Genomic DNA, 23,778 nt, shown 5'->3' with positions numbered 1-23,778 from the left:
ACAGACACACCCACCAGGGGTCCCTCCCCTTCCCACCTCCTCCAGGCCCATCATTGGCCATTTTGGGAGAAGGTGGGTGTGTCCACATGACCATATATGGTCACATCCCCCGATAAATGTCTAACAGATTTTTAAAATATATTAAAAATGCACTCCCACCCATTCAGGAAACCCTTCCAGAGCCATCAAGAAACCCCAGGGTTTCACAAAACCTTGGTTGAGAGAGCCTGCCATGGCTGAAGAACTTATCTCACCCTAAATCGAGCCGGAGGGCGGGGCGGGGGCATGCTCTTGGCCTACTTTGGCTCCGGCTGTGATCCCCAATCTTATGGCTTCATCTCCCGGGCTTCAGGTAGCATGAGAGTTTCCTCTGGTTTCTGTTTGGTTACTCAGAAGAGTCGCTTTCCTGAAACACACTTCCTCCCCCTGTGGCTTTGACAGTAAAAGCTTCACCCGTGTGGTTTTGTGCTCACTCTTCATCCAGCAGCCGGGCGACATGCTTTGGGGAGAAGATAGCCAGGACGGGCTCTCTGAGGACCTCTTTACTCTACAGCCTCTGCTGGAGATGGTGCATCCTTTCGGGGAGGCCGGGGAGAGGATGTAGGCATTTTTTCCAGGGCAGCCGATCTCCATCAAGAAGACCCAGGGTTTGAACGATGAAGTTTTGGCCCTTCGGTGCCGCTGTGGTAAGTGTCATGGCTTTGGGGTGGGCTTCTGGTGGTCCCGCAGTAGCATCACCCACAAAAAAGAGCTGGAAGGGAGGTTAAGGAAGATGGCCAGAAAGCCAGGGAATCTTGGGGTACCTTAACGGTCCAAGGACTGTCAGATAACCAGTGAAGAAATTCTAGCCTGGCCTTTGTGTTTATCGTCAGCTGAATTACAGGAGGAGTTCTGTATGACCTCCTAATGGCTACAGATGGATCAGAAAGCTCACCCCTGAGGGACAGGACCTCAGAAGGAGGGAGAGGGAAATCTGAAAGCCACCTGGTATCCTGATAGGATGGCAAAACTGGACACGGCTAGATCTGGCTGGAAGAAACTGGACGGACTGCCAGTGTGGTGGTGTGGTTAATGTTGGACCGGGGAGAACTGAGTGGAAATTCTTATTCAGCCATGGAGAGGACTGGAGAGCCAAGGACGCCATCTTGAGCTCCTAGGAGGAAGGGTGTGGTAAAGATGTATTTATGGAGATCATAGCACCGTAGATTTGGAATCTGGTGATGGAACATTCACCTGTTGGAGGTTCTAGCCAGCGGATCAAAGAGAGAGGGCCTCTTGGAGCTCTATGACTGGGCGGAACCATAACTTTGTAGATGACACTATTTATAGGACGGTAGGGGTTGGACGGTGACACATATTCACTGTTTATTCTATTTGAGGGTTTATAATGGAAGTGCCTAATGCTGTAGACGTTCAAAGCAAGATATCAACAAAGGGGAGAACAAAGGCTCTTTGCATAACTGAAACTCTGCCACATTACTGCTTAATTGATTAATAATCCATAATGTTTCTGTGACCCAAACTGTGGTTCTTGCAAGTCATTCGGAAATGACGTGCTCAAAGTCTTTCTTTTTTGTATTTTTGCCCTTGTCGCAGCTGAAGTATGGCCACGCCATAGGTTTCCCAAGGCAAGCAAGGCTGGTATTCCTTGAAGGTCTCCCATCCAAATACTGACAGGGGCCGACCCTGCTTAGCTTCTGAGATCTGACAATATGAGACCAGCCTGGACTATCCAGGTCAGGGTATCTTTATTGGGAAATGACACATGCACAGTCTCACAATAAGTCATCAACCTAGAGAGGAGAATGTTGTGCCGTTCTTTTAATGCGCTGGCATGAATATGCGCGTGAGTCACCCTTAGATTACTGGTAACTGTTTACCACTTTTCTTTCTGTAAAGCATCTCCACGGAATCCTTTAATCCCGTTAAAATCTTGGCTTGTTGTCCCCGTCCGATACGGGTTCTCCTAGCGTCCCATCTCTTCTTCCAGGGAACTTAAAAGATTTCATTTGTATTTTTAAAGAGCTGTAATCGATTCCCTCCTGAGCCCCTTTGGCAGGGGCAGTCAAACTGCGGGCCTCCAGATGTCCATGGACTACAATTCCCATGAGCCCCTGCCAGTGAGGATTTTGTGAAACCCTGGGGTTTCTTGTTGGCTTTGGAAGGGGAGTTAATGAAGGGGAGTGAATTAATGTTTTAGATATTTTAAAAATGCGTTAAACGTTTATCAAGTGATATGACCATAGGCGGTCATGTCAACCTGTTTGATTCCCTCGTCCTCCACATGCAGCCAGCTGGATGACCTTGGAGCAGGCAGTGCCCTGTTAAGAGTTGTCCTTGCAGAGCAGTTCTGTCAGAGCTCTCTCAGCCCCACCTCCCTCACAGGGTGTCTGTTGTGGGGAGAGGAAGGGAAGGCGTTTGTAAGCCACTCTGAGACTCCAAGTTGTGAAAATTGGGGTGTTTAAACCAATTCTTCTTCTGAGTTTTGTTTGTGCAATTGGTGCAGGTGGGTCTTAATTACAAGCCTTTGGGGGGAAAAAACATATGAACCTGCTTATATTGAGCCAGATTCTTGGTCTACCATGGGCAACATGCTCTATTCAGACTGGTAAAGGCTCTCCAGGGGTCTCAATCAGAGGTCTTTCACATCACCTGCAGCCGGATCTTTCTTTTAACTGGAGAGTCCGGGGATTGAACCTGTGACCTTTGCATGCGAAGGAGAGGTTCTGCCACTGAGCTTCAGCCCCTCAGACTGCTTTCCTGTTTCTTCTTTTCTGTCTCCTCTCTCTAACAGTTTTTGTTCATCCCTCCCTTTCAAACCGGTGCATTCGGAAAAGCACTGAGCATCCAAATGCCCAACGGATGGGACGGGAAGGAGGGGCACTCAGCGTGACCCTCCCTGTAACTGCTGTGATGGAAAATCCATCTTTCTCCCTCCTTCCTTTGTGCAGGAGGAGTCTTCGAGGGCCTTCAGCTGGACTTTCTTGGGGTTTTCCAGAATATCAAGACCAATACTGAGCAAGTGGGAGGGTGAGAGGCAGGGGAGGAAAGAAGACAGGACCGGAGATCAGGCACCCATTTCACACAAACACAATCCTGCCCAGGTGTATGAAAGGAATAACCTCCCCTGTGAAAGATCAAGGCAAGCTTTTTTCTTGGAGGGGGGGGGGAGTTGTCTCTGACAAAGCGGCAGGTTATCTTCAGACCAAGCCAGGAGACATCCCATAAACCAAGTCAGGTCCTTTTATCTTGCTCCAAGAAGCCTTTTTGACTGGGAGAGCAGGTTACGATTACAATTATTCCTTGCATCTCTATTCTTCCCTGTCCGGGCCGACTCAGGGCAGAGGACGACGTATTGAAATGACGTAAAATCCCCAAAAGGCAGTCTAAAAACGAATGTAATGAACATTCAGAACGATCTCATATCGCCCAGAAGGGTCCTTTCCTAGGATTGGGGAGGGCGTGATGGAATTTCCCCAGGAGAACTGATTGCCAGGTGCAGGTGAAGGAGGTCTAAGAGACTGGATATCAGCTCTTGTTAGGCCTCAGCCCTGGCAGAACGGCTGTGCCCCACAAGCCCTGCGGAACTGGCATAGGTCTCATAGGGCACGAGACTTCAACAGAGCGTTCCACCAAGCTGGAGGCAGGACCAAAAAGCCCTGGCTCTGGTTGCAGCCAGTTTGGTCTCTTTGGGGCCAAGTGTTGGTCCTTGAACCTTAATGCCCTTTTTTTGGGGGGGGGGTGTAATGGAAGAGGCGGTCCAGAAGAAGCCTGATAGATACATAAACCCCTTAAGGCAGGGATAGTCAACCTGTGGTCCTCCAGATGTTCATGGACTCCAATTCCCATGAGCCCCTGCCAGCATGCTGGCAGGGGCTCATGGGAATTGTAGTCCATGAACATCTGGAGGACCACAGGTTGACTACCCCTGCCTTAAGGAAATCCACCAGACCTGGGTCAGACCTGGGCCAGACCTGGAGATCTGCCTCCCCCCTGCTTCTAGGCTACTGCTGGAGCCAGCCGCTTCCGGGAATCAAGAGCTGAGCCTGCTAACCCCTTCCTCTCTATCTGCAGCTCCAGTTGTGGCTGCAGTGTTGCCGGAGGCGGCTGGGGCTGTGTGCTCAGCTGTTCCTGCCAGTTGTGTGTGCAAGCCCCGCCTCTGCTTCGCCGGTGGATAGACGCTTCTGTGAAAGCGTTGCAGGGGGAAAGATCGGGGTATTCCCTTTGTGTACGGCAGCCAGTTTTGGTGACAGTGGCTCAAGAGAGCCAAGCGGGTCGCAACTTGCCAACTCTGAGTTGAGAATTGCCCGGAGATTTGGGGACAGAGCCTGGGGAGGGCAGGGAGCTGATCAGGGTAAAATGTTCCTCTCCAAGGCATGCCTTTTTCTCCAGGGAAACTAACACCTGTTGTCTGGAGCTCTGCAGTAATTTCAGGAGATCTGCAGGCCTCACGTGGAGGATCTAAGGAAACAACGGGGCACGGTGAATATCTAACGCACAGAAACAAACACCGTGTGCAAGAGGCCAATAGCACCTTCACCTCTTCACCTGGAAACAAAACATGCTTACAGTGTTCATGTCAATATTTAGAAGAAGAAGAAGAGTTGGTTCTTATATGCCGCTTTTCTCTACTCAAAGGAGGCTCAAAGCGGCTTACAGCCGCCTTTCCTTTCCTCTCCCCACAACAGGCACCCTGTGAGGTGGGTGAGACTGAGAGAGCCCTGATATCACTGCATGGTCAGAACAGTTTTATCAGTGCTGTGGCCAGCCCAAGGTCACCCAGCTGGCTGCATGTGGGGGAGCATGGAATCAAATCCGGCTCGACAGATTAGAAGTCCGCACTCCTAACCACTACACCAAACTAGTAACAATGGCAATCATCTTGGTCGTTCTCATCTTCTTTAGCGTCAAGAACTGCCTGAAACATTCTCCAGGCTTCGAGAAACAGCAGTGGGGGTGTGATCAAAATGTAAATTGGAGGGAGTTACTTTTGAGAAACCAGGGATAAAAGTAGAATGTAAACAGCAACTGTGCACAAACACAAACACACACGCACACACACCAGTGTAGGCAGGCCACACTTTTTAAGCAGAGGGTTTTGTCATTTTGAAACACCTGCCTGCTACATGAACTCCTTCTTCCTGCTCACAGCAGTGGCAAAATACGTAAACTGTGTTCTGGGGAAATATTACCTGCGATCTGAAAGGTACATATGTGGGAAGGGTATTTATGATCCACTCCATCCTCTGGGCGATGCCTTTTGCCTTCGATAAAGAGCGGTCTTTCTCAGATGGTTTGCGAGTGAGTAGGCAAGCCAGCTGAAACAGAGGACCTGGCCAATCGGTTGACACAGAGGCAACATTTGCCATTCACGCAGGTTAATGTTGATCACGGAGAAGGCCAAACTTTTGTGGGAAACATTGCGAAACGTCAATTACAGGGAAATCGGGCCAGATCTGCGAAAAGTGGGTTGGCGTCTCTGCGTCCTCCCTCTGCATGTCCCAAAAGTGCGATGGGAGGAGGAGCATGTGACGGTGGCGTGGGAAACAACTGCGTCACTGTGCCTACCAGAGCATGGGGGCACGTCTTTGCAAATCGTTCCAAAGCGATGTGGCAAGCAATTTCCACGCTGGCTGTGAGATCTTGAATCAGGCCTTTGTGGGCAGCGGCTGGCAGGGTGGGTGGAACAGGCGGTGTTTCCCCTGCCGTGTCTGATCAGATAAACTCTGTAAGCGCTGCGAAAATTACCAGACTTTGAAAATGGGCACAGCAGCAATGGAAAGACCAAGATTCTTATCGGCTCTTTTAGGTCTAAATCCGGCGACTTGCAAGAAGCAAGATTTGCTGGAACTCCTCTCAAATGAGTTTTGTCAAAATGAAGGGGGACGGTGAGGGAAATGAGTCTGCTGCAGCGGCTGATTTTGCTGACATATACTGGTTGAGAGCTGAATCGTTTCACCCTGGAGTTCCTTAAGATCTCTCAGATGGATGGCACCTCTCTGGGCCCGTTGGTTTGTAATTTCCCTAGCAGGTCTAGGATGTCATCTCTCGTCACCCTGATTTGACTCATTTCTTCAGACTCCATTCCTAAAAATAGCTGCGCACCTGCCCCAGCCTTCCCACAGTTAGCACAGATGCAAAGAATTCATTGAGCTTCCCGAAAGCTGTATCTCCCTCTTAACACATACAGTCGTGCATCAGTTCTGTGGCATGTTGCAGAATGCTATAACTGGAGACTATGTAAGGACTTTGGAAGTGCTTGTTGGGTATTGATTGTTAACATGATGGCATTATTTCGGAAGCATTATTTTGTGCTTTCCCAGAAAAGCCAATATCTCGGGTAAACCGCGGTTGGTCTTAAGGACTCAAGACTTTGTGCCTAATAAACAAAGTTTTATTGGCATAATAAATGATAAATCAGTCAAAGAAGAGCAGTACAATAAAATAATATTTACACTCCTTCGGTGGTATGTTAAAGCAGTTTACAATGGGGTTCACGGATGTTTGTTATTTTGCCGATATGGAGTGCAGACATACGTGATTTACCCTTAGTATTTTTGATCATATCTTGGTTGTTCTCTGGATCTCTTCTAAAAAGGCTTCTTGGCCTTTTGGTGAAGGTCAAGTGTAGCTTGTCCCGTTGCTTCAGAACAACGCATCTACACACTTGAATCTATCCTTATTTCTGTTGTTGGTGTGAGATCGTTTGTCAGCTGTTTTATATATATTCTTCTTTTCATAAAATGTAATTAAAAATAGTTCTGGTTACAAGGGTAGGAAATGGCTGTTTTGAGTGAAATTGCTGTTGTATGGCAGAGAATGTAAAAGTCTGAACTATCTCAACCAGAACAACGCTGTAATTATTACTAGTTGCAAATGTTAGTTTTTAATTGTTTTTATGGGGTATTGTTGTTGTTTTTATTTGTAAGCCGCCTCGGGTTGACTTTGTCGGGAGAGGCGAGATATAAATCTAAAAATAAATAATAAATGATTAATAAATAAAGTATTGTAAACCTGTTAGCACTCATAAAAATAGGGGGTTTAAAATAATATTAAACAGGCATTGTTTAAAAGAAAAATTAAATTACCAAAACTCATAATTACTTTCCAGTGCTAACATACGTTTGCTGAAACTTGTAAGCTACAGTGCAGTATTGAGCGGCCTGTTAAGAGACAGCAGCGTTTTCCCCTGAGAGGAGCATTTTGATTTTCCCTTCCTCTGATGTGCCAGGAGACTGAAGACAAAGGGGCCACTCCCTTGTAAAGTGTGCCCCTAAGAGCCACGGATGCATGTGATAATCACCATTGTGCAACTAGAAGATACAACCGAAAGAGGCCATCTAGGGCCAGTCACAGCTGCAGTGCCACAGTGTGTATGCGTGTGTGTGGGGGGCATGTCACAAGCTCTGAAGCAGCACTGGTCCCATCCCCCCCCCCCGCCCCCTACCACGATGCTCATCCTCCTCTTGGTTTCTCAGGTCTTCCTGGTTGCTGTCCTTTTCTCAGCCTGCAACTCCTATCTCTTGGGCAACGAGGCCAGGGTCAAGAAAGGCAAGTGGATGACCCCAAGATCTGGGAGACGGAGGGAACTATTGGGTATTGAATGGGAGAGGTTGCATCTCCGCCGGGACAAGAGGGAGAAGCCATGTCTGGAGTCTGAAAAAGGGTGCTGCACAAAATGTCCGGCAGGTAAGGAATTCACCTCATTGGGCCTCTGTGAACAGTCGTATGTAGCCTGCCCTAGGCAGATCTTCCCATTAGGCCTTAGGCAGTGAGCAAATGGGAACAAGATGCAATTTGATAAGGAGAAGTGTAGAGTTCTGCATATGGGTCCCACAAATGAGAAGCGTGCATACTGGATGGGAGTTATGTTTCTGGGGAGCACACACACAGAGATGTAATGGATGTGTTTGCTTTTACAGGGATGTTTTTGAAAGATTGCACCTGTGAGACTTGTGGTGATGAAACCTACGCGGCATATCCAAACAGTCGTTCAAAATGTGACCAATGTGACCAATGTGGCGGTGAGAATCTGGCCGGTTTTGCAGTGGGAAGCTTCGCACCATGAGCAGAAGTGGGGGAAAGGAGGAGCGTTCCCAACCTTCAGGGAGAATACACCACGAAAAGAGGACAGTTTGAGTTGAATAAAGCAGCAGAAAAAAGAAGAACCTATCCTGGGTTATAACAAACAGTTATACAATCCTCATCCATCGTTCCTCTTAATATTTGTGAAACAGCCCTGGGGGTGGAGAGTGTCCTGGCTGTCTGAGTTGGAATAGGGCCAATCAGGATGCAGCCAGCAAAGCTGACTGCACCTGATTGGTCCTGCACTTACAGCTCCTGCCCTCCCTCCCTGGACGCTAGCCACTTTGCTCTCAGACACTGCAGGTTGTTCATTATTAAAAAGAGGAGACAAGCTATATTGTATCTTCATTTACATTTATTGTATATTGTACAACGGTTTGTTATAGCCTAGGATACGTTCATCTTTTTCCCTGCAGCCTCCAGGGAGAGCCTGGAGGCCTCTTGGAACGAGCCACCGAACTCCAGACGGCAGAAATCAGTTCTGAAAACACAAAAAGAAAGGGGAAAAGAAGCAAACCCAACCTGTAAAACTATCTAGGAACCAGAGAGTGTAAATTATTATTCCTATCACACGCATATATTAAATGCCTTTTAATGTGTGATAAAATGTGTGATAAAATTTTATGCAATGAAATGTGTATTTAATATTCTTTATGATGGCAATTTTTACACTTCTCAGCCTCTTTGGTTTCAAACCAGTTCCCCTGGAAAAAGAGAGCTGCTTTCAAGGGTGGCCCCTAAGGGCATTACACCTTGCTTAGGTCTCTCCCCTTCCCAAATCCCACCCCCTCCAGGCCTCACCCCGCCCCCCATCTCGAGATATTTCCTACCCCAGAGTTGGCAGCCCACCCAGCACCCTCATGCCCCGATCTCTTTCTGGACTTCCAATGCTGCAAAATGATTAATCCAGCCTGGGTTCAGCTCAACAGGTGGTGGTGAAAGAGTGTGCCCCAAAACAGAAAAGGGAATGCAAATGTCAGCGTGGCTTCTACAGGATTAAAGACGACGCGGACCCGGAAGATTTCTTCTGCCGCCCGTGTTCTGACTGCACAGGTCCAAACAAGCTAACGGAGAACTGTGAGTATTCCCGTTTGGGGTCAGCCTTTCTTCCCAAACCAATACAGACAACTGGGACGTTTTGTGGTGTCTATAATCAGAGAGGGAACAAATCTATCCTTAGGCTACTAACAGTATTTTCAAGATTTGTATGGAATAAAGTAAAGTAAGATCTCTTCGTTCTATGGTGCCCTGCAGTTGGATTACTAGCATCCCTACAGTGCAGTGACAAAGGCCAGTGTATGCTTTAAACAATTAAATAGAGGTGTTCAATTATCTCTTTGGATTACCATTATATTCACAAGTGAGAGGACAACCACTGAGGAAGATAACCCTTTGAAAACGGGATATATCTAGAAGCCGTTCTGGTTGGATTCTACACTACAATAAAGCAACATAAAATGAAGAAACCTTTTTCTTGACCTTGTGGTTGTTAAGTGCAAAATCATGTCCGACCCATCCTGACCCCATGGACAATGATCCTCCAGGCCTTCCTGTCCTCTACCATTCCCCGGAGTCCATTTAAGCTCCCACCGACTGCTTCAGTGACTCCATCCAGCCACCTCATTCTCTGTCGTCCCCTTCTTCTTTTGCCCTCGATCGCTCCCAGCATCAGGCTCTTCTCCAGGGAGTCCTTCCTTCTCACGAGGTGGCCAAAGTATTTGAGTTGCATCTTCAGGATCTGGCCTTCTAAGGAGCAGTCAGGGCTGATCTCCTCTAGGACGGACCGGTTTGTTCGCCTTGCGGTCCAAGGGACTCGCAAGAGTCTTCTCCAGCATCAGAGTTCGAAAGCCGCAATTCTTTGACGCTCGGCCTTCCTTAAAGTCCTTCTTGACTTTGCTTCTGTACACATTTTGAAAACATTGTTAGTAGCTTAGGGCTGGATTTTTTTATTCCCAAACCAAAAGTGCCTCTCTTATGTTAAGGAACGGGTTGGTTTGATACTCTTGGGGGTGTTTGGAATGGCTGCTTCTCCTTCTCGTGGACTCTGTGCCTCCAGCCTAACCCAACCTAGCACCTTCTGCCAGTGTGGTGGGTGGGAGAGGCAGGGAGCCCGCTTGCAACAGGAGGCCGAAGCAGTCTGCCCGTGAGAACTTGAATACGAGGGGCAGCACTCCTATGGGGTGGGTGACATCGGGTGCTTGACCCACGTGTCCAAATGTTTGCTGGTAACGCTGTGTGAACTAGCCCCTTCCCTAAGCAACCCCCCAATCAGTTCTCTGATACAAGAGAGCCAGTTTGGTGCAGTGGTTAGGAGTGCGGACTTCTAATCTGGCATGTCAGGTTCGATTCTGTGCTCCCCACATGCAACCAGCTGGATGACCTTGGGCTCAACACAGCTCTGATAAAGCTGTTCTGATGGAGCAGGAATATCAGGGCTCTCTCAGCCTCACCCACCCCACTGTTGTGGGGAGAGGAAAGGGAAGGCGACTGTAAGCCGCTTTGAGCCTCCTTTGGGTAGGGAAAAGCGGCATATAAGAACCAACTCTTCTTCTTCTTCTCCTGCAGGTTCAGAAACGTCGCGTGCAGAGTGTGCGGATTGCCTGCCTGGTTTCAAAAAACAGGGAGATGAGTGTCAGTGAGTATCTTCTCAGCCTCTGCCAGTCTTAGGAAGGGTGAAAACGAGAGGGTAGGAACACCACGGACGTCTTTCACCCTCCCCCAAAGAGGAAAGGAAGAGGGTATAATTTGGCTTATGTGCTAAGATTCTAAGGTCCCTTTAAAAACCCCACTGACTGCTGTAGGATAGGAAGGTTGCCACTGATAACACCGTCTTTCCCTTGGTGCTTTAAAGCAAAAACGAGGTTACAAATTCGGATCAAGGTACAGAATGAGGAATGGCCGCTTTTTCAAGTTAACGTACATGTCAGAGAATACAGGCACAGATGCGCCCCAGCCCATGGCTCCACACCCATATGTGCTCTATGACAGGGGTAGCCAACCTGTGGTCCTCCAGATGTTCATGGACTACAATTCCCATGAGCCCCTGCCAGCAGTTGCTGGCACGGGCTCATGGGAATTGTAGTCCACGAACATTTGGAGGACCACAGGTTGACTACCCCTGCTCTATAACAGTGCTTTTACGGGGCAAACGGGTGGGAAGTCATGCCTGTTCATGGCACACACTCCCCACCCAAACCCTTATGAAGTACTGCACTTTCTGAAATGGGGCGTGCTTCTAAACTTACCCGATCTTTAAGGACTCCTTTGCAAACTAACTCCATGCTCGTGATCCTTAATCATCTCCCATCCTCCAACACGGCCCCCCTTCTCAGTTCCCTACCTACAGCATGTTTTATCTTAACACAAAGATTCCCGACAACAGAACCTTTGGTGGAACAGTCCTGCTCCGACCTCTGCAGGTCCTATTCCGCTGTGCCCTCCAAGGTTCTCCCAACACTTTATTTTCCTGCTCAGGTAACCTACCGCCACCACGTGGCCTTTGTAAGGAACTGCCTGCTGGGAGAGTCAGGACTTCCGGCTTTCCTTCTCGGATCGGAGGCCTCCCGTTGCCCAGGGCCTGGTCACCCCGGGGACAGTTTATTTATTTAATTTATATAGCGCCCCTCTCAAACTTGCCGTCTTGGGATAGTGTATCGTCTACTGCCTTGTGAGCCCTGGAGGAATAGCCACTTGCCAACTGCTGGTCTTCTCCCTGGCAGATGTTGGGGGCCTATGGGGTAGAGAGAACAACTACCAGCATCTAAAGTGATAAAGTATTATGTACAAAGACAATGTTCACAAGTATATGTTTTGGCACAGCACCAGATTGAGCAAGAGATCCAAAAGAAATGGGCAAAACACAATCCCTCTATCCCTCTATGTTAAAGTATGACAGGCTCCTTTATCTTAGGAAGTGATAGATCTCTACAGAGTTTCTGTTACCTTGAAGTTTTCTCCAGCTCTTCAGGCGAGTGCATGATCCATGGCTGTCAGTTTTGTCTGCTTTCAGCACCAAAGACCTCCCTTGAGTTTTATCATCTCTCATCCCTACCTCCCCCACTCCAACAGGTCAGGTCAGGTCGGAAAGGCTTTTACTGAAATCTCCAGAAATTTCCTTCCTTAAGTCTCTCTAGCATTTAAATCCTCCAAATCTCTGACCCCAGTTCGAACCTCTCAAAAAATTGTATTTCTTCACAGAAAGGATACCAAAGAGCAGCCACAGGACTTCAGGAAGACTGGTATGTATTCAGGGTAGGGCTGGAGCTTTTGCCCATCCCCTTTGTTTTGAGCCAAGGGGGCTGGACTAGATGACCCCGGAGGTCCCTTCTATGATTCTATGAATACAGATGTAATCCTTGAGCTGGTGGCCAGCCGGTGGATGGATTGTGGGACTTTGAATCAGAGAGATCTGGGCCCATTCCGCACACACAGGATAATGCACTTTCAATGCGCTTTGGCAGCTGGATTTTCCTGTGCGGAACAGCAAAACCTACTTCTAAAGTGCATTGAAAGTGCATTATCTATTGTGTGCGGAACGGGCCCTGGGATCCAAACTCTGGCCTAATGGTCTGAAAGTGTAGCTCTCGTGTGGCCCCAGTACAAGCTGTCCATCACGCTACGGCTGACTTCATCGGAATCACATGACAGGTTTTATGGCCACTTTGTTTTGGCTGGCGCTGATGACGAATGCTCCCCGATGGTCAAAACGTTCTAAGAGAACTGCTCAGGGTCTATTCCTGAGAGTGCGCTTCGGAGTACACGTGGGTGGTGAGCAGGGGGCTCTAGAGAGAGATGCCTGTGAATCACTTTGGTTTTCTTTCTCTCTTGCTGCAGCATATTTGCTCCTCTGCCTACCCTGCCTATTGTTTTTGGGGGCCTGTATTACGTACTGCAAGAGGAGGCGCATCTCGGGGAATTCCTCTCCAGTTGGTAAATGCCTCCACTTCTCCCTTGTAGGGGGATAGCTGTGCCTTTTTAAAGGAAAAGCTGTTGTTGAACGGGAGCCCTTGGGTGACAGATCACTGCATGCGAGGTGGGTGGTCAGTGCCTGGATCTCCCAGCATGAAATCTAAGCTTTGCAGGCATGGGTGGTGAGATTCGAATCTGGGCCGTGGGATGGTGGTTCTACTTGGGCACCAATTCCTTGATGGGCACCACCTCTGCCCACCCCACCCCCCAGCTCCAGTTGGGAAAGAAGAAAGATATTATATGAATCTTCCTCCTTATTGGAGATCAAGGGAATATTATAGGAAAGGTCATTAGCCACACAGTGACGATCTCAGGTCATTTTCCACCTATGTTGAACTGGGCACCTTTGATGCCCTTTAGTGATTATTTGCAAGGGAATATTGCTGTTTCGTTTGGGAAATTCCACTGGCAAAGGGGGTTTGAAAGGGCATTGCTCAGCATATTTGGGAGGTCATTTAAATCTCTCTTTTTGAGGCCCGGCAATGACCCCAATTCATGGGCAAAGGGAGGGAATTGCTAGAAAACAGTCTTTGCAAAGCAAGAAGAGTTGCCTGGAGATGTAATGAAACCAGCAGCTCCTTCCAGGATCGCTCACTCTCCTCCTCTTCTCCTCCACCCCTTCTTTCCTGGAGAATATAAACAAGGGTCTAGAATCAAACCCAAAAGCACAATCGTTGATTATTTTATTTCCACCCTGCTTTTCTCCCCAGTGGGGATTCAGCGTGGCTTGCAACATCCCCCCCCTCTCCATTTTATCCTCATGACAACTCTGCGAGGTAGGCTAGTCTGGGAATTTCCCAGGAGTTCTCCAAAAGCTTCCACAAGATGACAGGGATTTGAATCTGGCTTGCCAGATTCCAACACCCCCAGCAGTCCTTGCTGAAGCCTCTGTTCCTTTTCCCTCCACGCTTACGACATTATCGAGTGGATAGGAATGGTGCGGTGTTCTCAGCTTGCAGAGTTTTGCCTGATTCGGTAGCAAATTTGCATTGCCCTTGTGTTTGTGTAGGCATCCACACTCTGGTCAATTCTGCTTGCGTAGAGACGCTCCTTGCTGCTGCCGGAACCGCTGCCTCTCCCAAACCCAAGTTGGAAGAGCCAATGGGAATTCCTTTGTCCATCAGCCCACCTCGAGCCCAGTGCAGCTTGCTCCATACAGGTATTTGGAAACAAACGCCCTGGCATCAGGGTAGATCATTAGATTTATAAACGCCCGAGCTTCGGATGTTTCTAGAAGACAGGGTGCCTCGAACTCTTGAGGGCCGGCCCAGTTGAGCCGGCTGCAGTCTGAAGAATGCTTTCCAAGGAGCAAGGCCGCTGAATTAAAAATGCAGTTGAGTAGGTTGGCCCTGGGTGGGGCTCCCTTTGCCAATTATGCCCCTTGAAGCACAAGTTTATTCCAGAGGCTGAATGAATTCTCAGGAGCTGTAGCTCACCTGGTTGAACGTGGCTCTCAATGGTACTAGTTCCGGCTTTCAAAACGGAACGTTTCATCCTTCTTGGATACGGTTGGCAGTGGAGCCCAAGCACTGCGATAATTTGGCACACTAAATGCACATGGGGCTGCACCAGCACATAGATCTCAAGTGACATGTCCTATGACTCCAGCGCCAAATGGGGTTCAGTAGCCAAGGAAATATGGCTCTTAAAAAAAAAAAGGGGGAAATGATTGAAAGCTTTTTGCAGGGTTGGTGGGATGCTAGAATAACCAGTAAGGGGAGGTAATGCTAAGCAAATATTTCTTTTTCTTTTTCAAAAAATAAACAGGACTGAAGGGAATTAATACTCACGGTTTGCAGAAAGGGCAATGAGAGAATGTGGCTGTGATAATTTATGCCTTACAGTGAGACTTCACATGTGTGCTACTTCTTAATAAAGGGATCAGGCTGCGGATCCTTTAGGGTTTATTAACCCCCTTCAACGACACGGCTTGAGTGATATCCGTGGGCTTTTGTTGTTGGTCCTTTAGAACAGCGGTAGTCAACCTGTGGTCCTCCAGATGTCCGTGGACTACAATTCCCATGAGCCCCTGCCAGCGTTTGCTGGCAGGGGCTCATGGGAATTGTAGTCCACGGACATCTGGAGGACCACAGGCTGACTACCCCTGCTTTAGAATGTATTTGGATGTAGTTTGGCTCTTTAATGATACAAGAGAGCGCTGTCCCCTGGGATAGGCCTTTACAATCCCCCTGGAACTAACTCTGCTTCCCCCCCTCAGATCCCTCAGCCCAACGTCCCCTCCTGCAAGGCAGGAAGCTGTACTCCATCATTGACGCCGTGCCTGTCCGCCGTTGGAAAGAGTTTATGCGGGGCTTGGGGCTGCGGGATGGCGAGATCGAGGCAGTCGAGGTGGAACACACGCAACTCCGAGAGCAGCAGTACGAGATGCTGAAACGCTGGCGGCAGCAGCGGGGGGCCACCATGGACGCCATCTTGGCCGTCTTGGAAGACATGCAGCTGGGGGGCTGTGCCCAGGAGTTGAGGGAGAAGCTGCAGTCAGGCTCTCTGCTGCCCGCCCTGTGAGGTTGGGGGTGCTAAGTGAGATCAACCTCAAGGTGGCGCCGGCCGTTCTCCTGGAATTACAAATTCCCCGGAAGGAAATGGCGACTTTGGAGGGCGGTCTCTGTGGTATACCATAGAGCTCAGGAGAAATGGAAGTCCTAGAGTGACGTTATACCCCAGCTGGGCTCCCAGACTCCACTCTCTCCAGGGACCGCCCCCAATCGCAAGGTAAAGTGGACAACCCTACAGAAGCTGGCAGTGGGGCCTCTTCTCCATCTCTGTGGCTGGTGGACAATCGTCATGGTCTTGCTGGCTGGATGCAGAAGGCCTATTTGAACAGTTGCATCTATGCGGCGGGGCCCACGCAGCCACTAGGAATATATAAAGGTCCCAGAAAGCTGCAGCCGATCCTTCTGGTGAGAATCATTCTGCTCTAGTATACATCTGCAACCTCTTGCTACAGTCCCATGTTACCTTTTTGAAGGTGTGCCCTTAATCCTACCCTGCCCCAGTGATTTATGAATCCATTTGACGGACAAAAAAAGTAAGGATTGAGTTCGAATCCTTTCTATTCTAAAATACAAGAGGCTAAGTTAAAGCGCAAGAACGGCACATCGGTTTATGGCGCTGCTTCTCTTTAAAGCGCTCACTGGCCTGCACTGGATGTCTCCCACTTGCTTGGACTCAGTTTTCCATCTGTAAAATAACACTCTTGACAGCCTACCTGGCAGGATACGTATGAGGATGAGCGAATCCTATTTGCATCCTAGATGCCGGCTACACATGAAAACACATTGAGGTCATGGAATCCTATTTCAGTTAAATACTGAAATCTTGTAGACATTTTATGTCAGTTTTAAATATGTATTCGGGTTTTATCCTTCCCTCTGGTGCATAAAACAGATCCAGATATTCTGGGACTACCTTTTTCTTGGTCTAGATCAAGCTTTATCAACCAAGGTTTTGGGAAACCCCCGGGTTTCTTTTATGGCCCTGGAAGGGTTTCAGATATTTGTGCAAACCTTAGAGCTGCCCTCAGGCTTTTAGAAAGATGATCTAATGTGCCGTTGGCCCCACCGTGTGTATTTTTTGATCCTCACTGTGGATCTGTGAATCCTAAACCTGATTCAGCAGACTCGGGCTTCTGTGTCAAGCTGCACCTTTAAGACTATGCATGTCACATTCATGTTCACTTCTGTCAGCTGGGTTTTTCCCTCTCCCCAAATGGCTCTCTCCAAACAGCAAGCGTCTGCTTGATTAGCAGAAACCGTAAGGGGCTTTTGAGTGAGAACAGAATGTGCAGTGTCCAATTCCCCACCCACCTAAACTTGGTGAATTTCCACTTGTCATTGCTTTATCAAGATAACTTACCTCAATGCGTTTCCCACCCCCCCCCCCTTTTGTGCGCAGTAAAGCATGGCTCTATGTGCAAGAGACATTTTGATGCCACCTGCAGTTCAGTTCACACAGCGGCTCGCTTTCGCGTCCTCTCCCAGCTGGCTGTCGTCATTGAAAGCAAGGTTGGTCTTGGGACCACCCTGGGTTAACCAGCAAGGGTGCTTCTCATCAAACGTACACATCTGAAACCGGTTTAGTGTGGACATTTTCTTCTCTGTTCTAAACACGGTTGGTTTCGTCAACAGACGTACCTGTGACTACCCACGAGTACTTTTTCTGTCTCAGGAAATAAGAATCACGGCCACTTTGTCATTGCTAATTATGTCCCCTCTGCCTTGAATGGGTGGTCTGCTGCTTTTTAAAAATCTGGGGGTCCCAGGAAAAACCCACCCAATGTCCCTGACCAGGGCTGGCTTATCCCTGTAGCATGTCCTACAGGCCCTACCCTTCCAGGGGCCCTGCGCTGTGCTTTCTCCTCTGGTTCAGGGCTGGTTCAGGCCTCTCTCTTCCCCCATTTCGGACCCTCGGAGTGACACTGCTTTCCACTGGGGGGCCCTCTCTGCTTCCAGTCTGGCTATCCCATCGCAACTGTATTCTGATAGGGCCCTGCAAATCCTTAAACTGGCTCTGGGGTCACAGGACCCACAAATCCTTAAACCAGGGGTAGTCAAACTGCGGCCCTCCAGATGTCCATGGACTACAATTCCCACGAGCCCCTGCCAGCATTTGCCCCCAATCTACAGGACTGTCGCAAGGCAAAGCATTTGCTGGCAGGGGCTCATGGGAATTGTAGTCCATGGACATCTGGAGGGCCGCAGTTTGACTACCCCTGCCTTAAACCATTCCTGTCCTTGACTGACCAACAAAAGGCTGAAATTCTCCAGCTCTACCAGTCCGATCTCTGCATCCAGGAACATTGGTTTCTGGGGCATGTATAAATTATGCAAAGTGAGAACATGTGGCCCTCCGCCCATCTCTTTGAATAATTTACTTTGGTGTTGCTGGTGTTTTGCTTCTGCCAGTTGCATGTACTGGTCCCTATTTCAGGAGGAACAGCCCACACACTGCAAACATTTTTTTTCCAAAGATGTAAACGTTTAGAAACTTAAAACAAAGACAAACACGGAATTATTTCCTGCGCTCTTGCAGAATCCAGGAATCTTGGGGACAGGGGAGCTAAGACAGAAGCAAAGGGCCAAACGTGGAGAAATTATTTTATTGCATAGAGACGGACATTTGGACATTAAGCAGTTGAGACTGTGCCAGCCGTGGGATTTTGAAATCAATACGGCTGCCGTGTAGCAAGCTTCCTTTGACCGTTCAGCCTAAGGGTGAAGACAGGCATAACGTCTCTTAATAGAGTGGGTGACTTCACCCACAATGCAAACCTAGATCGTCTTCACTGGGGGACAGACGTACACACGCTCTTTGAGTCTTGCCCCTTATGATGACGGGCAAACAGTCCTAATCCCCTCTCCCTATATTTTTAAGCATCCTGTATATGGCATGAAGGTATTGAAAACCGTCGCAAAATTTCTCTAGGGAGTGGGTGATGTCACCGACGCTTACCAATTGCTGCTTACACCATTGAACGCTTCCGGAACTGCATTTGTTGGTTGGTTTGTTTTTTTTTAGCTTCTCCAAGTTCACTCCACAAAAGAGGGAAAAAATGTACACATGCTTTCAAGGCAGTGAAGGTGCTTTGACTGATCTCCCCCGCCACACTGAGCACATTATGGCTGTCTTCAGCCTTGGGGAACTGGGACGATCTTAAAATATGCATAGAATTAATGAATAGGAACAAGAGAAACGAGCTAACGGGGCTGGTGGTGGTCTAGGAGGTGGGCTCTTGCGGAGAGACAGGCCCAGAAACGAGAAAGGGGGAAAAAGGATCTCTCTCCCCGTCTTGGATACCTCGCAGGAAGGGGGACGGGGTCTGAGATCTAAAGGAAAGGAGGGACCCAAAGCACAGATGGAGACTGGCAGGCGGGAGAGCAGCATCCCGGTCCTAGTGCTTTGATATGTCTCCTTTTTTGAGGATGATCTGCCTTTGCCAAGGGGCCAGTTTGGCCTCATCGTACCCAAGAGTCCTTAGCTTTTCTGACTGCTGTTTCTCCTTCTCCTCCTCTTCCCGCCTGAACTTTTCTTCTTCTTTCCTGCTCAAGAGAAGAAGGAGAAGGGGTGGGGTGGGGGAAAGTTTGTTAGCAACACCCATGAAGCCACGGAAGTGGAGAGACGGCGTTGGGGACTGTGAAGGGGCGATCACAGACGGGTTGGGGACCGATGTGGTGGGCAGATGCTCCTGTCGGCCTCTTGCTCCCATGTTGAGGCATGCTGCCCCTCTCCGGAACCACACAACTCCTGAACCACGGCAGAAAAAGGAATAGAGCTCCTAGTTCGAGTAGTGGTTCCCTGCTCATTTGTAAAGGGAGATAGCTTGGAGAGTGAAGGTGTCTAGAGAAGGATTCTGGGTGCATGGTACTGCATCACTGCCTTCTGAACACCAAAGCCCATTCAACTCCAGAAAATGAACTGGCCTGTCTAGGCAACCCTGAAACAAAAGCCTCTCATCTCTGTGCTTCTAAGACTTTGTGAAAAGCTTTAAACTCTCACTTGCTGGAAATACATGAATGTGAAATTACTAAACGACCTCAGAATTCGTCATTGATTTACCTCAGACGTTCACCTTACTCCTGATTTCACCTGACCTTCTTTCCTCTACAGTGAATAAAATACCTCATTTATTTTTGAATGTTCTAAAGCAGGGGTAGTCAAACTGCGGCCCTCCAGATGTCCATGGACTACATTCGCTGGCATTCGCTGGCAGGGGGCTCCTGGGAATTGTAGTCCATGGACATCTGGAGGGCCGCAGTTTGACTACCCCTGTTCTAAAGCCACTCCTGTGGTGTTTTCGGAAGTTTAAGAGGGCGATCTTGTCTCTTCCTTCAAGTTCCTGGGCTGAGCCAGCATCAAAATGCAAGAAAGTGACAGGGTGGGCTAGCCGTATAGCTTCAGATGAGAAGAACACAGATAAAAGGGCTGCTCAGTCAGAAAGGAAGAAAGAAACAAGAGGGAAGATCCTGTTTTTAAGTGAGGGATCAAGGCTAGGTTGCCATAGGCAACAAAACCAGATGGATGCCATGCGGGAGGGGGGCCGATGCCAAAATCCTGGAAGGTTCCAAGCCAGGAGTATGATGGGGGTTGTCGTTTTTTAAATGGGCTGCTCTTTATGGACACAGAGGTAATCCTTCTTGGACTCCGTGTACTTTAACATTGTGGAGGAAAGCCAGGATGGGTTCTTTGCTTTGGGGAAGAGATGTTTTGGAGAACAAGGAAACAGGGGTGCCTGGAAGCCCATCAGCAGGCTCCACAGGCCAGGGGTGGGGTCACCAATCCTTTAGGAGAAAGACATACAAGTTACCCCATCTGCTTGCTTCTCTTTTGACTGCCCACTGATACGGAGTTAGGAGCCTAGAATGACTGCACTGAGGCTATCACACTTTGATTACATGATTGTGAAAAGACGAGACTCATCGGAAAAGACAATAATGCTAGGAAAAGTGGACGGCAGCAGGAAAAGAGGAAGACCCAACAGGAGAAGGACAGACTCAACAAAGGAAGCCATGGACCCTCAGTCTACAAGTCCTGAACAAGGCAGGGGGGTTGCAGGTGAGATCTCTCTGCTCCAGTCTGAGAAAGCAAAGTATGGGAAGGTTGTTTGACCAGAACCTGAAACGGTGCTTTCGGATGGTCTCTCCCCACATTCCAACCAATGTTACCATCTGTTAGATGGGTCACGAAAAGTCCAGACTCACCGTTTGTGCTCTCTGTAGAAGAAGAGAGAAAAGGAAAAAAAGAATCAGAGAATCTAAGTCACATTCCCTTCTTAGCCACATTCCCATAAACCAAACTGTGACTCTCCATATGTCCACGGACTACAGTTACAGGAGCACGCTGGCAGGGCTTCATGGTAATTGTAGTCCATGGAATCCATAGTTTTGGCCACCCCTGCCACAAAGTATGGGAAACAGCTTTCAGGAAAGCACAGGGAAATTAAAATCAAAAGGCAGTAAAATATGCCAGGTATAAAACATTCACCAATAAGACAAAAGGTAACAAAACAACACAAAAACAGCCGTTAAAAAAGTGGCCTGAACAAGACAGCTTTTGCCAGGGGATTTTAGAGATGGAAATATTGTCTGCAATTTTAAAAAATCTTAACCTGGAAATCATATTGAACAAGAGAGGGAATGTCATCTCGGGGTAGGTGACCACCACCAAAAAGCCCCCAGCATATCACTACCATTTAAAAGCAGAACTAAAGTTGCATCTAGCAATTCCATCTTGCTCCCCAAGTGCCCTGAGTATATAGGGACTTCAAGGCCCACTTTTGGTGAAATCACTTCTTGAATGGGAGGGCAAACACCCACCCACCCCTGTTTTGTGGCACAATTAATTATTTCTGTACTTAAGGCAAGTTCACAATTGGGAATTAGCCCTGCTGTTGTCCGAAGTCACCCATCAAAACCCCTCCACAGGTATTCAAGGGCTGTGTGTTGCTATGGGAGGCTACAGGACCGTGGCCCCTGTCTGGCCTGCTGCCCACACTGAGCCTCCAATGCCCTTGCTGCTTTGAAACCGTATTTCACTGTGTCATGGTGACACAGAAAATACTGCATCAGGGGGCCAAATTTCAGTCCCTAGCAATATATATATATATATCTTGTGAACAGCATGATTAACAGCCAGCCTTTGCGTTAATTCATCCTCACCTTTCCTCTTCCATCTTCTTGCGAAAAATATCCCTCCGCCAGGCTGGCATCGTGGCCAAGCGAGCTTCGTCTTCTTTCTCCTGCAATACAACAAAGGGAAGTTGAGGCTTTTCTTCCACTAAAGGCTGAAAAAGTCGAGGAGCAGGGAAGAAATTCCTGGGAGAACGGCCGGCAGCTCCGATCCAGATGGTTGGCTTTGCGGGAAGAGTTAGCAGTTCAAGAAGGGAAGGGTGGAGAAATGGAGGCTCAGGGCACAGAAAAGAGGGGGCAGAACCCAGGAGGTGATCAATGTCAGAATTCTCCTTAGGAAAGGTGGCGGGTCCTCATAGACATTTGGCAGCCCCTGTTCTCCTGAAGCCCCTTAACTCTTTGGCAAGGCGATGCAGTGGGGCAAGGAAACCCAGGATGGTCTGGTGATCGTGTGAATGGGCTCAGGCTCCAGGGAAACAGACCATTATCATAAAAGCCAAACTGTATGCATACAGGTCAAGGAAAGAGAATCCATCTATGATTTTCACTGACTGGTGAATGCCAAGTCCCAGTTGTTGGACCAATTTCCTCTTTAGGGACCCCCTTTGAGGGACCCTGAAATAGGTTTGAACACGCCCCTCTCTGCAAGAGAGATTTGGTTTTAACTGATCGGCGGATTATAATTCTGAGAGCGATACAATCACTCTCGCAGAATATAATCCCAGAACAGAACACCCACTTGAAAAAACAGCTCAAACCCAAGAAGGGAATTCTGTAGGTCAGGGGCTGGCTGTCAACAAGTGCTCCCGTTGAGACGCTGCTTTGGCTGGGAATTCTCAGTTCTGGCTGAGATCACGTCGCTAGCATAAAAAGATGGCTGCTTGGGATTTGTCAAGCTATGCTGGGGGTCTGGAAGGCTCCAGAGACACAGAGTGCAGCCCTTGCCCATGTGCAAGTGACCTGAACGTGGGTGCCACCGTCTCAGGGCATCAATAAAGGACCCGTGGGCCTCACCGCTTTCCAAACTCTGGTTGGTGGTGAGACCCAAGGCCCTCAGAACCCGAAACAAACTGGAATGGAAAGGAATACCCAAACGATCAACCAGCCCCTTATCTCTGCCCTCCTTTCGGCTGCCGTAACACTCAGCACAGATTTTATCCAAAGTGTTCTGGACCTTGAATTGTGCCTGTGCTTGTAGAACATCCACAAACCGGTGACGCCCAATGTGAACAGGGCCGGGAGAGAAAGCACTTTGACTTTTGCAGGCCACGGACACAGTGGACTCCTGAGAAGTATATCACAACTCGGCAGGATCCCAACCAGCTGTGTAATGTCATCGCTGCAAGGTTCCCTGTTGGGAGTCCCGTTTTTCAGTATATAAACCACGCAGGAAGACATCATCTCTTACTCCAGCTGGGGGAAGTGCCATGCTCATTTTGCTGCAAAGAAGAGAATTGTGGTGCAGGAACCTACTGGCTAGTGACAGTTCCGTTTCAGCACAAGGGTTTTCCTTGCCTAACGTAGCCTTTTTCAACTTTTTTGCCCTTGAGAAACCCCGGAAATATTCTTAAGCCTTTGAGAAACCCCAGAAATGGCATGAGCATGCAGGATATGGTGGGGAAGCATAGCTATGAACATGTCCACCTGGGGCCCCTCCCCTTCTCACCCCATCATTGGGCATTCTGGGAGGGGGGGGCTGGGTCGACATGACTGTAAATATCAGGGGTAGTCAAACTGCAGCCCTCCAGATGTCCAGCGAACGCTGGCAGGGGCTCATGGAAATTGTAGTCCAGTGACATCTGGAGGACCGCAGTTTGACTACCCCTGGTATATATGGTCATATCAATCAACTGTTTAACAAATTTTAAAGATACATAAAAATTTAACTCCCACACACTTGGGAAACCCTTCCAGGGCCCTCAAGATACCCCAGGGTTTCACAAAACCCCGGTTGAGAAAGCCTAGTCTAGTGAGACAACTCTTCCTATTGTCTTGGTCCTGACTTTCTATAGATATCTAAAAATTAATCCCCCGGAAGCTAAACCCCTGCCTAGCACGGCTGCAATCAGCAATGGATTTTTAA

At 48.6% G+C, this 23,778-nt stretch overlaps 2 protein-coding genes across 2 annotated transcripts in view; one reads left to right on the top strand and one right to left on the bottom strand.

Annotated features, from left to right (window-relative positions):
- Nucleotides 1–569: 569 nt before the first annotated feature.
- TNFRSF25 (TNF receptor superfamily member 25) lies at nt 570–16,422 on the top strand. The gene is made up of 9 exons (XM_077312034.1): nt 570–686; nt 7,479–7,689; nt 7,923–8,024; nt 9,007–9,162; nt 10,651–10,720; nt 12,283–12,323; nt 12,919–13,014; nt 14,063–14,212; nt 15,272–16,422. Exons 1-9 carry the CDS (start codon nt 657–659, stop codon nt 15,574–15,576), a joined length of 1,161 nt encoding a protein of 386 aa, XP_077168149.1. The 5' UTR covers nt 570–656; the 3' UTR covers nt 15,577–16,422.
- Nucleotides 16,423–18,155: 1,733 nt separating this feature from the next.
- ESPN (espin) overlaps nt 18,156–23,778 on the bottom strand; it is a 71,846-nt gene continuing 66,223 nt past the window's right edge. Inside the window, exons 12-14 of the mRNA XM_077311886.1 lie at nt 21,726–21,805; nt 20,769–20,780; nt 18,156–19,109 (exon numbers count right to left, since the gene is read on the bottom strand). Of these exons, the coding sequence (XP_077168001.1) occupies nt 18,962–19,109; nt 20,769–20,780; nt 21,726–21,805 (240 nt within the window). The 3' untranslated portion in view covers nt 18,156–18,961. The remainder of the gene's footprint in view (nt 19,110–20,768; nt 20,781–21,725; nt 21,806–23,778) is intronic.

The sequence above is a fragment of the Paroedura picta genome, chromosome 15 (genome assembly GCF_049243985.1).
Source record: "Paroedura picta isolate Pp20150507F chromosome 15, Ppicta_v3.0, whole genome shotgun sequence".
NCBI lineage: Eukaryota > Metazoa > Chordata > Lepidosauria > Squamata > Gekkonidae > Paroedura > Paroedura picta.
Note: the sequence above shows the minus strand (reverse complement) of the source record. Positions and strands in the feature narration are given on the sequence as shown.

Excerpts from the sequence above, each read along its gene's own strand:
- TNFRSF25 (XM_077312034.1), top strand. The coding sequence starts at position 657 with ATGAAGTTTTGGCCCTTCGGTGCCGCTGTG. Across the intron at positions 8,025-9,006 it reads CCAATGTGACCAATGTGGCG|CTCAACAGGTGGTGGTGAAA; the intron begins GTGAGAATCTGG and ends GCCTGGGTTCAG. Across the intron at positions 14,213-15,271 it reads GTGCAGCTTGCTCCATACAG|ATCCCTCAGCCCAACGTCCC; the intron begins GTATTTGGAAAC and ends TCCCCCCCTCAG.